Source organism: Lygodium microphyllum, chromosome 4 (genome assembly GCF_053477565.2).
Source record: "Lygodium microphyllum isolate KBCC chromosome 4, Lygodium_microphyllum_v1.1.10, whole genome shotgun sequence".
NCBI lineage: Eukaryota > Viridiplantae > Streptophyta > Polypodiopsida > Schizaeales > Lygodiaceae > Lygodium > Lygodium microphyllum.
The window spans coordinates 172,603,938-172,620,147 of record NC_141138.1 but is presented as its reverse complement, the minus strand read 5'-3'; the positions used below and the strand labels follow the sequence as shown (position 1 = coordinate 172,620,147).

Here is a 16,210-nt window from a genome sequence, read left to right as displayed (position 1 = left end):
TGGTAACTCATTAAAGGATAATATTACATGGCACATGCTGTCGACAACCCGCACAGGAGATAGACAAGTTGTCGGGCTGCATGAAGATTGTGCAATGATTAATCTGTTAGGTAGGGAAGCTTGGCTGCCCTGTTACTCTAGTCAACATGGGAGCTGCCGGCTGACAGAACTCAACTGACAGCAATCTGTCCTTAAAGACACACAGCACACAACCGATTGAAGGTGGCACGCAGACTAAGGGGAAAGAGAGCAACCCAGCTCAAAGCTCAACGGCAACTTTGGCAGCGCTTGAGTAAGGTGGCGGCTAAGAAAAGGTATGGCTCTGATACCACTATTAGGTTAGGGTTCAGCAGCACGCGCACTCACACACTTACAATGAACAAGTGAACAACAAGAGAGGAGAGTGCTATAAGGTCACATCCACTACGTGAGGATGAACGAAAGTATGGTCCCGAAGATCCTAGGTACCACATTCACTGACGGGTATTCACACGAGAAAAACACCCTTCTCCAACTAGAAGGTAAAGAGTGCCCGTGAGATAAGGGAGCGTTCATACCAAGCATAGGAGGAAAACGCTAAAGTGTAACAAGCTCCTATTAGAGTCTTATGGACACATAGGAGCTCTAGCAATTTAGGGGCATTTTCTTCAATTGTCAGCTTCTTGTGTGCATTCCTAGGCCAGTTTTTGTTTTTCACAGTCTGCCTACACCTATCAGACATTGTCATTGTCATCTAGGATTTTTCTAGAGCCTCCCCTATTTTTTCTTGCATTTTTCAAGGAGTGACCAGCATTTAATGCTCGTTGGCCAGCATTTATAGCACCAACTGGTACAAGTCCACCAATTTTTTGGTATTCTGGCTATTTATAGTAACACCCCCCTCTTGGCAAACACACACACTCTTCACTCTTCAGTCTTCAATTTGCAAGTGCACACTCCAACACTCGTACTTGGTGTTGTCATCGTCATCAGTCTGATCTAGTGCCCTCACTGACGCTTTGGGCTGCGTGCAAGGACTGATCAGTCCATCTCCATTGTATCAGCATTCTTCTTCAGTCAGAGCAGTATTCTTCCTTCATCTTCATCAAGATGTGGAACCTTTGGCTGAAATAAATGTTTCACATGATTCTAATGAGTACCAACAACTTTTACAAAGGATTGATAGCATGAATGAGGGTATCATTCAATTGAATCATACGATAATGACAAGTTTGGTCAAATAATTTCCCATTTTGAGAAGTTTAGACAGCACAACCATTCATTGGATGCAAGGTTTCACTAAATGATTGAGCTGCCATCTCCTCTCTTCAATATCTTTTACACTAGATTTATCACATCGAGAATCTGTGAGACACTCTTATGGGAGGAGCTTTCACCGCTTGTCTTGGAGCATAACATGCAACTCAAAAGAGGTTGGGGCCAATGGTTCTTGCTCCACCAAGGTATTTATCGTAAGTACAGATGGGGAAGAAGAAGCAGGTGCAAGCCAAGGACAAGACACAAGAGGACAAGAAGAATGAGAAGAATAAGAAGCCCAAGTGCCCACGTTGTGGTAAGGGCACTCATCCCGAAGAGAAGTGTTAGCAAAAGTATTCCTATTTGAAGCCAAAGGAGAAGAATTTGAAGAATACGAAGGCCACCCCCGCTACAACAAAGTATGTCTTTGTGCATATGTTTGCCAAGGAGGATACAGCTCTTGCTTCTTTCGCTCAAGAGAAGCCTTGGCTCATCGACAGTGGAGCCTCTTTTCACATGACAACCAAAGTGCTCTAGCTCTGGCAAAGAACCCTGTGTTTCACACTCGCACAAATACATAGAGGTCCAGTATCACTAGATTCGAGAGCACAGATCCTAGATTCTGAGTTAGTAGTGGCCGACTATCCCACGGCAGACAACATAGCAAATCTCTTCACAAAGCTCTTACCCAAGGATTCTATGCTTCATCACGTGAGGTGATTGGGTCTTCAGGCATTCCAAGATCTAAGAGGGCATATTAGCTTGCCTATGTTAATCATGTAAGTCTGTCATCTCCTGGTTGTGAGCTCATATCAGAGTCTGATGGAGACATAAGAGCTCTAGCAATTTAGGTGCATTTTCTTCAATTGTTGGCTTCTTGTGTGCATTCTTAGGCCAGGTTCTGCTTTTCATATGTATTTTTGAAACCTCACTTAACATGTGGATTAATTTTTAATCACATGGTTAAGTAAATGTTGCACATGTGAGGTGTAATTGGGGTTAGAGTAAATTTATGTGCCTAAGACCCGAGGAAACCGTGGGATGTCAAAGGCAAAAGTTATCTAGACCTTTGGGTGTAATTTCCAACCTCATCATAGACATTTGCTGCCCCTTTGGGTGTCAAGTTGTCATACATTGGCTACTGCAAAAAGGGTGCATTCGCTGAATTTATATCAAAACCGACACCAAATAGAGGATTTCCATGACCAGCACTTGTTCTTTGAGCCCCATAAGCATTCAAGGGTGCAGACACATTACAAAACATGCCATTTTGTGCCCTAGGGATCAAGACAATGCTGCCACACATAGGGTTATGCCATACATAGTGCTTACATGGGATTCGGACAATGCCCGTGCCTATTCGGCCTTGCTTCGATGTATCTCCAAAGAAGTCCTACCGGCAGTTACCTCCTACAAGACATCTTCTAAGGTATCGACGAAGTTGCAACTAATGTACACGGCACCTTCCACCATAAGGGCAATCACTCTTTACGGACAGCTCCAGTACATTACATTCAAGGCCAAAGATATTGTCCAATCTTTTCAACTTCATGTGATCCAGATCCAAGACCAACTTCAGCAAATCCAATTTGCACTTTCAGAGGCTCGTCTTATTGGACTCGTTCTCTCCAAATTCCCTCCAGTGTTTGATGAAGTTGCGAATGCTTTGAGGGCGCAAACATCATCCACTCCTATCAGTTTTACACATATGAACTTCCTGCTACTTGAGCATGAGGTGTCTTTGCAGTTACAGGGAAAGCTTTTGTCATCTTATGGAGGTTCCAGTGAGGCTTTTGCAGCTTCAAAGAGGGATTCAAAGAAGAAGACCTAATGTTACCACTATGGGAAGAAAGGTCATTTACAAAAGGACTGCAAAGAGTTAGCAGCTTTCAAGAAGCAAAAGGAGAAGACAAAGCTAGATGCGAACTCCTCCGACAAGTCCTCCTCTACCTGAGACTCTGACTCAGATTCTCTGGCCAAAGAGAGATCCAAGGTGCCGAAAGGATCAACTTCTTCAAATCGTGGGAAGGGATTGATGGACCCTTCCTCTGCTACTTACTAGTGGTGGTGATGACAGCATCCCTCATGACTCTAGAGAGGGAGTGTGAGAGGATGGCCAGATGGGGCAGCCACGCTCATCTATACATCTATACAAATGCATAGGATCTAGAGAGGGACTTCCCTGACGCATCGATCAAAGTCTAGAAGATTCAAATCCTGGAACAAGTATTAACATCCAAGTTCATGATGGGCTGTCTCACAAAGAACGGGATTGGTTCCTAGTCATGAGCTCACATGATGGGACACTTTGGCAGTCTGAACCCATGGTCATATATATTCTAGAAGCATTTTTTATGGGATGTTGATGTATGCTACTCAGAAACATTGCGCCACACACAAGGATGTGCTATAATCTTCTCTATTTTCAAGCGCCAGTACAATCGACATCGACATCAGGTTTTCTCTGAGGCACCTTGGTTGTGGCTTGCGCACCCACTGCTTGGGTTTCCATGGTTCTACTTGGTGGTTCTATGATGTATGGTTTATGATTCATTCTCATTGTACCATTGTATTGTATCACATCACCCATGATCTAAGAGAGGGTGTTAGCAGCACTCACTATTGTATACGACTGTCTCACATTGGATATATGGATTCCATTTTCCGAGCATACATCTGAGTTCTCATCTGTATTGTGTTCTTCAATGTTCCTTCTTTCCTCTCTCTTTTGTCTTGTGCTCAGCAACTTATTTCAGCACATGTTTATGCTTTCGTTACTGCATCACCTTTAACACTTAGGTGCACCTTGTTGTCCCAAAGGTGTGGAAGACTTCTTCTTCTTAACCTTGTTGTCCTTCTTCAAAGCATTCAAACATCGGTTAAACTGAGGATCCTTTGCCAATTCAGCAAAGAGATTTGTTATTGCCCTCATCTAATTCTTGAACTAGTCATCAAATTCCTCTTCACTTGCTGATCATCAGCCTCATTATGCCTTGAAGGCCCTGCATCTTGCCCAACAGCAACATTTTCAGCTTGTTGTCCATGGTCTGAGCCTTGTCCAAGATCAAGCATTGCATCTCCTTCTCGATGCGAGTGTTCATACTAAGAGGCATCATCACTACTTGATTTCATCTCACTATATGAAGACATATTGCTACAATTTCTCAACTCGGAGCAAAAATCAACACTAGCGCAAAGCTTTAGCTTGCAATCAAGTACCTCAAGCCCACTAAATCAAGGGATTGAGTGGTATCCCAAAAATGGAACCATGAAACCAGTATTCCTTCTTGGAAAGGGTGGTAGTTCCCTGATCAAGCACTGAGTTACAACAATTAGCAAAAAAAAACATAAATTGAAATGCACAATTTACCATAATAATCTTGGATATTGGACACCCTATTGGCCCCAAAAATGGCACCCCTTTCGTTATTTCTTTAACTTCAATTACCAATGGATTGATTACATACTGAGATTCCCCGATCTCCTTGGCCAATCCAAAAGCCCCTTGCTAGTCCAACAATCAGCAAACAAATTGGGCAATTTGCCCCTTGATTTTCACCTAAGACTTGCTCTAATTGTACTCCAACTCGCCAAATGCTACCCCAAATTTACGATGGATGGTTGCATACTTGAAATCCTTGACAATTCAATAAATTGCAAGTGCTGATTTCAATGTACAATGTCTTCTCCTGCTGGCACAGATCCCAAGGTGGCTGCTAAACCCTGATTTCTGCAAAAATTCTATTATCCACCAAATATGGCTAAGTTCTGCTCCAAATGGCTGGCAAATGCTGAGATCTCCTAAGAATGGGCTGGAATAGGTAAGAGAATGCCAAAGAGAGAAAATTCAAAATTTCACGCAAGAAAAATCCAAATTCAACTTGCAACGCTATCACCACAGCTCCTGGTGCCAGAATTGCTATCCCCTACTATTCATGACCTCCAGGCTGCTGTCTACTGCCTCTAATGCCTGAGAACAAGTCAACCAGTAGCACCTTCTCCCTCTCTCAGGGCTGAAAACTAACTGAATGGCTGACACCCAACCCCCGAAAACGTTTTCCCACTTTGCATGGGCATTTTTGCCAAGTGGCAACCTTCTAAAAATTTTCAAAATCAAATAATTCTGAAAATTAATTTTAACCCTTCTGACCCTATCCAAAATTAAATGTGCCCATCCATAATTAAATTGACTAGGCCATTTGCAACCTAGAGTGGTCCCCAACCTCTATTAGATTGTCATTAATTAATTAATTAATTAATGCTAGTCTCTAGTGTCACCATTGACATTTATTGACCAAACAACTATCCTAAGGTCAAAATTGACACCAACTGACACCAAAATCCAATTGGCATAACTTATCACAACTTTTGCCTTAGACACCCATTGCATCTTTGGGATCATCACATGTGCTAAACAACCTTGCACATTTGATTAATAACTTAATCAAATGTTACTGGCAAGATTAAAGCATCTCAAAATTTCACGCTCCAATGAGACAAATGTTGAGCTAAAAATGCATTACAAATTGATTAGCTCTTTTTAAAAAAAAACCCAAATCATGTAAATTACCAAAGGTTCAACTTTCTCAAGGAGAAGAGCAACGCTTCATGAAAGAAGGGAAGTGTTTTAATTATGGATAGATAGACCATATAGCAAAGCAATGTCCAAACAAAGAGCAAAGCAAAGTTGTCACCAACAAGTCCAAGTCACCAATGACAATCAATGATGTAGTTGCAAATACAAATCACACTCTGGAGATGTGCAAGCTATTAAAAGCTTGGGAATAGTAGTAAGGTAAACAAACACTATTTCTATAGACCTTGAAGCGAATGAAAACTTCATTTCCTTGGAGTTGGCTAAAGAGATTGAAATTCGCCAAGCTTTAAACACTGATAAGAGTGACACAATGAAGATTGTAATACCCCACATTAGCAAGCTCAAATTTCAAATTGAAGTCTACAACAATGAAGGTGTCTTTTGTATTGCAAATCTCAATGGTTCTAATGTGATTCTTGGTATGCCCTAGAATCATAGAGTAGACTCGATCATCTTCTCTCAAAAGAAAAAGATAAAACTCACCAACAAAGTAAAAAAATACAAGATTCATGCTGAAGTATCTAAAGACATCATACCTATGGTAAGCCATATACAAGTCTCTAGGACAATTCAGGGCAGTCTTCAATGTTGATTACTTTATGTCGATGATATGAAAGATAAAATCAACATTGAAAATCAAGAGCAACTTAGACTCTTGGAAAAATAAAAAGATTGTTTTTTAGAAGATTTTCCTTATCATTTCTCTCAAAAAGACTAGAAAACCACCATATTGATTACTCTAAGCAATTCTCCTCCAAATATAGCACGAAATTATGTGAGCCGCCCTCAACAAGAAGAAATTAAAAAGCAGATCGAATACCTACTCAATCATGGGCTAATCAAGCCAAGTAGCTTACCATTTTGTTCGCTAGTTCTTCTTGTTCAAAAGAAAGATGGCACATTCAGAATGTGTATTGATTATCGAGTCCTCAACAAAATTGCTATGAAAAATCGAGTTCATATTCCCAAAATTAATAACATTTTGAATCATCTAAGAGGCTCAAAGATTTTCAACCGTATTGATCTAAAGAGTAGTTATCACCAAATTAGAATAATACTACAAGATATACGAAAACTACTTTTCAAACTTCATTTGGTCTTTATGAATTATTGCTGATTCCTTTTGGATATGCGTCAACCACATTCAATCAAATGATGAAGTACATTTTTTTAGATCATCAATAATATATCAACACTTTCTTTGATGAGATTCTTGTTTTTAGTAAAAATGAAAAGCATTACCGTCAATACCTAGACATTGTTCTACAATTGCTTCGACAAAATGAACTCTTAATAAATGGTAAATAGAGTGAACTTTTCATGCATAAAATAAATTATCTTAGGCATGTCAGCTCTTCGCAAGGGATTTAGATGGATACTTAAAAGATCAAGATAATTCAAGAATGGTCTGATCTTCGTGATGTACATGAGATGAGATCTTTTCTTGGCTTATACCCCTATTATCATTGCTTCATCAAGCATTTTGCAGATATGGCTTCTTCTCTTTATGACCTTACAAAGAAGAAGAGCTCTTAATGGAGGAAGAAATAGAGTATAACTTTCCCAAAGTTGAAAACAACCCTCGCTTTTAGATCTATTTTTATCATTTCACATTTGGTAAAGCCATTAGTGGCAAAAGCATATGCTTGTGATAATTATATTGATATAATGCTAAATCAAAAAGCCCATACCATAGCCTTTAAAAGCCGTTGTCTAACAATGTGAAGAAAAAGTATGACATTTATAAAAAAGAGCTCTTACTTGTGATTCATGCTTTGAAGATATAGAAATATTATTTTTTGGACAATAATTTCTCTATAAAAACTTATTATCAAAGCTTAAAGTATTTCAAAACTCAAAAGCGTTTGCAAGGAAAATATGCAAGATGAAAAAATTCCTTATTTGTATCTCATTTTCCAACTATATACACTCTAGGAGAACATAATATAGTTACTAATGGACTTTCTAAGTGTTTCACATTGCAACTATTGCAGTGACTCATCATAAAGATTTTCAAGTAATGAAGAATACTTATAGTCAAAACCTTGATTATAGAGTAGTTTGAGCAAATTTACAACATAAAAATTATTATCTATATTAATCTATCAAAAATGATTACCTTCTCACGAATAATCGCCTTTGTATCACTCTTGATGTTCAAAAAAAATACTTTTGAAAAATCATGAACCTCCTTATGTAGGACATAGAGCAAGGGCATCCACTTTAAGTGTAGTTAAATGTTTCTTTTATTAGCTAATATTACAAAGAGATACACATAGCTTCATTGAGACTTATTTAGCATATCAAAAATCCAAGTATGATAAGAATAAGACTCAAGGATTATTGTGATCTCTTCTAGTGCCTAATACTCCACGGAAATCTATCACAATGGATTTTACCTCAAGTATTTCAAGAACATCTTAAAGTCATGATATGATTATAATCATAATTGATAGATTCAATAAGCAATCGCATTTTATTTCATGTCATAAAACATTGAAATCTTCACAAGCTGCAAGACTTTTAATCAACATATTTTCAGGTTACATGGTATATCTTCTAAAATTATCTCAAATAAAGATTTTAAATTTACAATTTTCCATTTTGACAGGTCTTATTTGAAAACTTAGAAACTACTTTAAAGCTATCCTCATTTTTTTCATCCTCAAATAATAAACGGCCATAGAGAGGTGGTGAATGTTACTCTTTTGGATACGGTAAAAGCTATATTAGTGAACATAAGTCACAATGGATGAAATATCTTCCATTGTTGAAATTTATTTACAACAATACAGACACTTATCCACAGAAAAAGCTCCAAAAGAGGTAATACAAAATAAAGTGATTTCTTCCCCAATTATTCGAACTAAAGATTAGATTTTTACTATCAATGAGTTTGCTTCAAATTTAAAAACAACAATCAATCCTTCAAGCCACTACCAAAGCTATTTAAGAGTGACAAAAGAAGCAAGCTGATAAATGAAGAATGCATTTGGTTTTAATTTTGGTTAATATATCTTGTTGAAATTTGATAAAACTAAGAAAAAAAAAAGATTTGAACCAACATTCATCTTTTCCAAAGCTCTTTAGTAAATATTTTGAACCCTTCATAATCACTAACACAATAAATAAAGTTTTTTATCAAGTTGAGCTTCTTATTCATTAAAAAATATACAATGCTTTCCACTTGAGTTTATTAAGGCCTTACGCAAGACTAGATCTCAAGTAGCCCATATTGAAAATCCCCCTAAAGTCGAAGAAATAGAGGAACTCTTGGAGCCTGAACAAACTTTGTCTCACAAGAATCGAACCATAAGAAATGGCCTTGTGACACGAAAATTCTTGCTAAAATTCAAAATTTTATCCGTAACAAATGCACTGTGGGTAAATGAAAAATTACCCAAATATCATTCCTTTTCACCTAAGTATGGCTAAATAAAAGCCTAAGCATGATTGTTTTTTAAATTTGTTTCCTTTACGCTTATTAGATATAAAGAAATGTGCATTAGAGCTGGCCACTAATGAGTAGTCACAAGTTATCGTACACCCGTGAAGTGGTTTAAAGAAAAGATAATACACACTTCCATCTATATAAACCAATTGGGCACCTGTGATCGGAACTCAAGCATATCATGGTTAAGCTCATACATAAAAAGAATTAATATCTTGAGGTATAAGCTAGATCCGCCCAAACAAACAATTACAATCAACAAGATGACATGAACATGACATATTCCTATTTCGCACATATATTAGCTGAAAGCTTGAAATTCATATATCTTTGCATGAAAAACTCGTATTAAGATTTCAACACTATTATTTTTGTAATATACTCATAAAGAGCTTTCACTTCGCACCCACATTAGGGGGTCTCTAAATTTTAGGAGAATCCCTAAATTTTAGGAGCCTTAGATTAGTCTAAAAATGCTAGTCCTAAAATATAATAATAGGATTTTAAAAATGTTAGTTTTGTATTCTAGTAATACTTATTGAATTTGATTGTTTCTATTCTTGCCATTACTCAACCCAAAAAGAAAGACCATAGAGAAGTGATACATGTCAAGACACTTGTTACATGAGCTTCTAAGTATCCTTGCACTTCTCACACCTCATGACATGTGAATGAACACTACTACTCCACTTTTCCTTTTTGCACCAACTCTCCCTTTGCAAATTCGCCTATAAAGAGAGTATTTTTTTTCATTCTACATAGACTATTGCACAATAGTTGAAGATAGCCTAACATCGATCCCATCCATCTATATCATCATCCTCCACTCCTTTATCATCAAATACCCCCATATTCCCTCTTCTTTTGCTATTGTTTTACATAATAGAAAACCTATAAATCCATTATAATCCCTCTTCCTTTAGCTTTTCATCCATTTCAAGAATAAGAACCAACCCATATCAGTCTATTGTTAATCAACGATGAAAAAAGAGTCATTTTTTCACTTTCTACTCACAACTTGTAAAGAAATCTTTTGTTTTTATCTCATAGTTAGTGATGCATGTGTATATGTACATCTTTTTATTATCTTATGAAAGTGAAAACTACTTATCTCTCTCTAGTTGATTGTATCTAAGCTCTTCCCTAAAGGACTTGGATTCAACAAGAATAAATTCCTTAAAAAGAGAGGAAGAGGTGGGGGGGGGGGGGGGGGGGGGGAAGGGGGGGGGGGGAGGGGGAGGAGGAGGAGTTGCTCATCGTTAAGCATTTATCCTCTCCGTTTCTTGAAATATTAAGTCTTGAAGATAAATGAAAATTATAATTATTAAGTATACTATGTTGTTCAAGGCATTTACATTGTCAGTTCATGTGTGAGTCTATGCATATCGTAGTGGGCTGGGCACATTGTAATTTGGTTGCTAATTTGTTAAGCACCTTCATTTGTTGGCCTCAGATTATGGCCGACACCATTTATAATACTAACCGACTTATTCATGTATTTTGCCTATTTATAGGCTAGGGTTCCTCCTCCAATCACCTCAGTGCATACTCCTATATGCCGGTTCCGTTGGAGAGAGAGAGAGAGAGAGAGAGAGAGAGAGTCAGTGCTAGTGCCCATACACTCAATGCCTCACATTGTTTCTGTACCCATACACCCGTTGCCTCACGTTGTTTTTGTACTATCTAATGTCTTAGTATATAGATTCCATTTCACCCTACTTTTGACAAAGCCTATTACAACAGATTTACACACTCCCATCACTACACCCACTTCTAATAGAGGGCACTACTCATCGAGTGGCACTATTGCATTTTATACTATCTAATGTCTTAGTATATAGATTCCATTTCACCCTACTTTTGACAAAGCCTATTACAACAGATTTACACACTCCCATCACTACACCCACTTCTAATAGAGGGCACTACTCATCGAGTGGCACTATTGCATTTTATATTTTATACTGTTTTGCATAGCTCCTTGCATTACCTCTTGCATTTCCATGCATTGGCATCAAGTTTATGTGGACTAGGGCCATTAGCAAGGATGAAAACTTACAAGAGTAAGCATCCCTCCAAGGTGATAACCCTTGCATTGTGCAAGTATACTTCCTTTTCACCTTATCAAAGAGTGGTAGAATTGAATCCATCATATTCACAACAATTTTCAATTGCAAACTCACTATGGCAATTCATGGTGGCTTACCGTCATAATTACCTCATCATGCAGCTTTTCTATACCTCAACATTGACACCCTTTCCATACAATGGTTCTTTATGGGGAATAATCTTTAAGACTCCTTGTTTATATAATGCTTTTTTTTGTTTTTTAACTCAAACCCATTACATTGAGCTACTCAAAAGAAGATATTCATCGCTTCTGCAATCATGGTAGGCCCTTGGTCAGCCCATTGTGGCACCCTTGGTCTGAACTCTAATACCTTGGTTTGTTTGGGGTGGGACCTTTTCAGTGAAAAGATAGCAAAGAAGCAACTTTTTCTCAATCTTGGATCCAATTAGGGCTAGAAAGGGGATGTCCGACCACCAAAATTAAGACATGATTCATCTCAAATTTACATCCATTAATACCTGATTGCTTGTCCTTAAAACGGCCCAAAAAAGCATTGAAAAGCAATTACTACAAATTAAAAACAATAGGACAAATGCCTAGAAATCCTCAATAAAAAAGCATGTTGTGGGCATCCCACCCTGTCCTTGATCACTCCACACTACTACCCACACCACCTAGAGGTGCAATCTGCATCATCACAGAGGAGCCCGTTTGCCTTTTAGAGGTCCACACTAGTTGGAATAGCCATTCAAAGTGTTAGTTAACCTAGCTATACCATATGGCATAGCCCAACTTGCCTACACTATAGCCCAGCCTTCTAGAGGTCCGCCCATGCTGTTGCTAGCCTTCAGCCTGCTTCGCTAATGCATGGAAGGTGTCACCAAGCCATCTACCATATGTACCAGCTGCTGCCACATCATCATAACTACCAGCCTGTTTGCCTTTTAGAGGTCCGCACTAGTTGGAGTAGCCATTCGAAGCGTCAATTAATCTAGCTGCACCATTGCCCAACTTGCCTACATTGTCGCCCAGCCTTCTAGAGGTCCGCCCTTGCTGTTGCTAGATTTCAGCCTGCTTCGCTAATGCATGGAAGGTGTCACCAAGCCATCTACCATCTGCCATCTGCACCAGCTGCTGCCACATAATCACAACTACTGTGGACTGCATTTTTTGCTCCCACAACCTGCATTTTACTTGTTTGGAGGCCAAACTACTATGACGATCATCTCAAGCATCACCTATTGGCCATGAAGCTGGCATCTCAGAGAGCATACCTGTGTTTTGTTCCTGCAACATCCTATTGCCTGGAAGACCATGTTCCACTCCTTCATTGCTGCCTACACCATCATCACCAATGGCCTGCTGTTGTTATGTTTCAGAATTCGTCACATGTACGACACACTCTCAGCAGTTGTTCATAGCATCTCCAACACCACACTCAGCCCACCCATCCCCAATCCTTGAACCACAAAGGTTTGAGGCCTCACATTGTATCATCACATCTTCATATCCATTCATTCTCATTGAGCATTCTACCAACTACGTTCCTTGAATCATCATACATTTTGCCTTTTTCTTTGCTTGCCCCCAGCATTTCTTTATAAATGGTTCTTCAAAGGGGGTGCCTAGCCCTACTAGGGAGACAACTATGCTTTGCTTGTTCTAGCCATAGATAAGTGTCAACAAAAGGACAAGGTCTATGCCGTAAAGGTGGGATTCTCTAGTCCACATTTGTAGTGTCTCTTTGGAGCAAATCTCTACAATATGCAAAAGGGGTTGCCAATTGAAACCTTTTTAATCCATGATCAAAGGCTTCTTTGCAACACCAAGTTGCTGATGTCACATGGATTGAGCTCTCTATTTTTACAATTGCTTATATACATACAAGCATAAGTGTCGTTTTCTTAACTTGTGTGGCCTTTTGGAGCGATGATCTTATCATGGTGGGTATTCACAATAGCAATGATGGTCTGTATTTAAGAGACTAGTGTCTTACGGATCATTCAATGGTGGACCATAGATCAAAAAAGATACAATCGAAGGAATAAAAGTCCTACCATAGAATGAACTTACTCGCTTTCTTGAATAACACTCTTGCAAGCAAACCTATAGAAGTTTGAAGGATGGTTTCTAAAGAAGCACCCAATGAATGACATGTGGAATAGATGGTACATGTGTCCATGCCCACAAAATCTAGTCCCTTATTTACCCTTACTTTACATGAGGATCAACCACAAATGGGTTTGTAGAAAGATGTTTGCAGCTCTAAACCTAGAGCTAGGATTGACATGGCTGCAGTCCTCTGACCTCCCCTTGCTATCCGCTTCCACTAAGACCTGGGAAACCAACAGGGACTAGACCAAAGTGATCTTGCCTTGACATTGGTGGTCCAGCTTATGGAGAAGAAACCCAAGGCCTTCTCTAACCAAGAGGCACACCCTCTTGAATTGCGTCAGCATTTATACCCTAACTTAGACATACCTAATTTTGGCTAACAAATGGCTTGAAGAGAACATCTAGAAACCTCAACGCAAATAGAATTAACTACTCAAGAAGGTCCTTCCCCCACCGTTAAGAACTATTCTACCCCACATGATTCAATAGCACTGTTATATGGATGTTTAGTGGAAAGATTGCATGTGAGTCCATGTCTTGACAAAATGATGCATTGCACCAAAGGATGCTCACATCCTCTTGGAAGTCTACCATTTGAGTTGGTCTTGTCCAGATATTAAATCTAATTTTATCACAAAAAGTTTGGGACAAACTTCTCAATACTTAGATATTGATAAGTGACTCGCATCATATCATAAATACCCTAGCTTAACTAATCAATGATCAAATCTTGACAAGCAAGGGTACAATCAATGGAATTTTCCACATTCAATGAGCTTGCCTTTCACAAACATTATGCTCCCCTATTTTTCTACATTTCTCACTTTTCACCACTTGGACAAGTTTTTGGCAATGTGGCTTGTCTTCGCTACTCATAGTTATGTGATTTTCCCAATGTGAATTCCCTTTTATCTTTCAATCATTCATTGTATGGTCCCTTTGAAACTTCTACGATCTTAAAGACAACTTTACCTGTTATTCCACTATTTTTTACCAGTAACCATCTCATCTTTACCCCCAGGCCCCTTCCTAATCAAACTTCCACTATAGCTTTGTTAGAACTACAAGCAAGATTTCAAGAGTTTTACAATAAAACTTCCACTTCTTAAAACAATAACTGATAAGAGCATTTAAAAGCCACGAGTATCCCTCTAGTCACAAATCGCGTGAAACCAGAACTATGCTGTCAGAATGCTTTTAATCGACAGCAAGAAGAGAAAGTACAGATAACCGGACAAGGAGTAACCAAAATAGGGCAATGAATGCAAGTCAATTTTGATATGTTGGTATGAATCAATATACAAAGGAAAAACAGCTCTAATCATACATTAATTCTTTGGAATCAGGTATTTAAAACTACACATGGATTTGCAGCAGATTGGCATGCAAGGCCTAAGAGTGTTGCTGCATAAAAAGATGAAATGAATCAAAATACAATGAAAAAACAGCTCTACTCATACATTATTTCTTTGGGATCAGGTATTTAAAACTACGCAGGGAATTGCAGCAGATTGGCATGCAAGGCCTAAGAGTGTTGCTGCATAAAAAGATTAAATTTGGCCTCTCCAGTGCCAAAAGTATAAGATAGCCAGTTCTGTCTGAACACAGGTATAAAGTCTAGCTATCCTGCGATGTTATCGTAAAAGAGCTACGCATACTCACAGAAGTGCTAGCTTAAATTGAAGCAGTTGATTGACTGGCTAAGACGTCATGTTTCACGTAAAAAGACTGTTGGATCGGAGTGAAACCGTCCAATAGCCTTCCCCGTGCTACCAATTTCATCCTGACAGGCTGAGAAAAGAAGAGGCAGCTCGCATGAAAGGAAGGTAGACGTTCATGAAAGTCCTGATCAGAACAAGCGCGCGCCTCCGCACACACTTTGTTTTATTATTTTGAAGCCACTGTTCATTAGCTCGTTAATGGACATAGGAAATGGACTTCATACGCGCGACAGTCTCTCTCTCTCTCTCCCCACCCACCTAACCCCCCCCCCCCCAACACACACACACACACACTCTCTCTCTCTCTCTCTCTCTCTCTCTCTCTCTCTCTCTCTCTCCAAAATACCTGATCATGGTGCTTCTTAAGGCAACGATCGGAGCTCCACAGTAAAATGGCAGAACTGACGCACGGATGTTTTATTAAAAATAGACTCGTTCCTTTAGAGAGGAAGGCAGACCATCACTAACGCCATGGCTTGCAACTTGATTGTTGTGATGATACTCACACACACACACACACTCTCTCTCTCTCTCTCTCTCTCTCAATTAAATATCGAGAATGAGATGTGTGTAAGGGAAGGAAGGAGAAACGATGATAGTTAGAGGCTCTTCAACACTATCTCCCACATGTCCTTAAAGACCACCCAGGGAGTTGGGATCTATGGTTCCCCAATGCACTTGGCACAAGAATGTAACCATGATCATCGATGGCTCTGTGAAATAAGCCACCCCATACATTTAAAAACCCTATCACCCAAAGTTTTAAACTTGGCCACCTGAAAGTGGTTGGATGATCATAGATTTGTGGGCATCTTGGGACTAGTGAAGTAATCAAGAACTCAAATAGCTTTAATTATCAATAATTAATTATTATTCCTTGATTTTTTTGTCGCCAGCATGATGTGACTTACTCCCATGAACTCAAGTTGAACTCGATACACTTTTTATGGCTTTTTGACATTGGTGTTTGCTTTATCTCCTTCTAAGCACTCTTCATATTCTCTATGTTCATCTTCTTT

General features: G+C 38.9%; 1 protein-coding gene across 4 annotated transcripts in view; it reads right to left on the bottom strand.

Annotated features, from left to right (window-relative positions):
• ATRX (P-loop containing nucleoside triphosphate hydrolases superfamily protein) overlaps positions 1 to 15,717 on the bottom strand; it is a 226,923-nt gene extending 211,206 nt beyond the window's left edge. Inside the window, exon 1 of one of the 4 annotated variants that reach the window (XM_087676926.1) lies at positions 15,538 to 15,717. In XM_087676926.1, the coding sequence (XP_087533052.1) occupies positions 15,538 to 15,545 (8 nt within the window). In that variant the 5' untranslated portion in view covers positions 15,546 to 15,717. Of the gene's footprint in view, positions 1 to 6,690; positions 6,766 to 15,132; positions 15,383 to 15,537 lie in introns of those variants that run through there. The other 3 variants (XM_087676923.1, XM_087676924.1, XM_087676925.1) reach the window with 3 other exon arrangements.
• Positions 15,718 to 16,210: the final 493 nt, after the last annotated feature.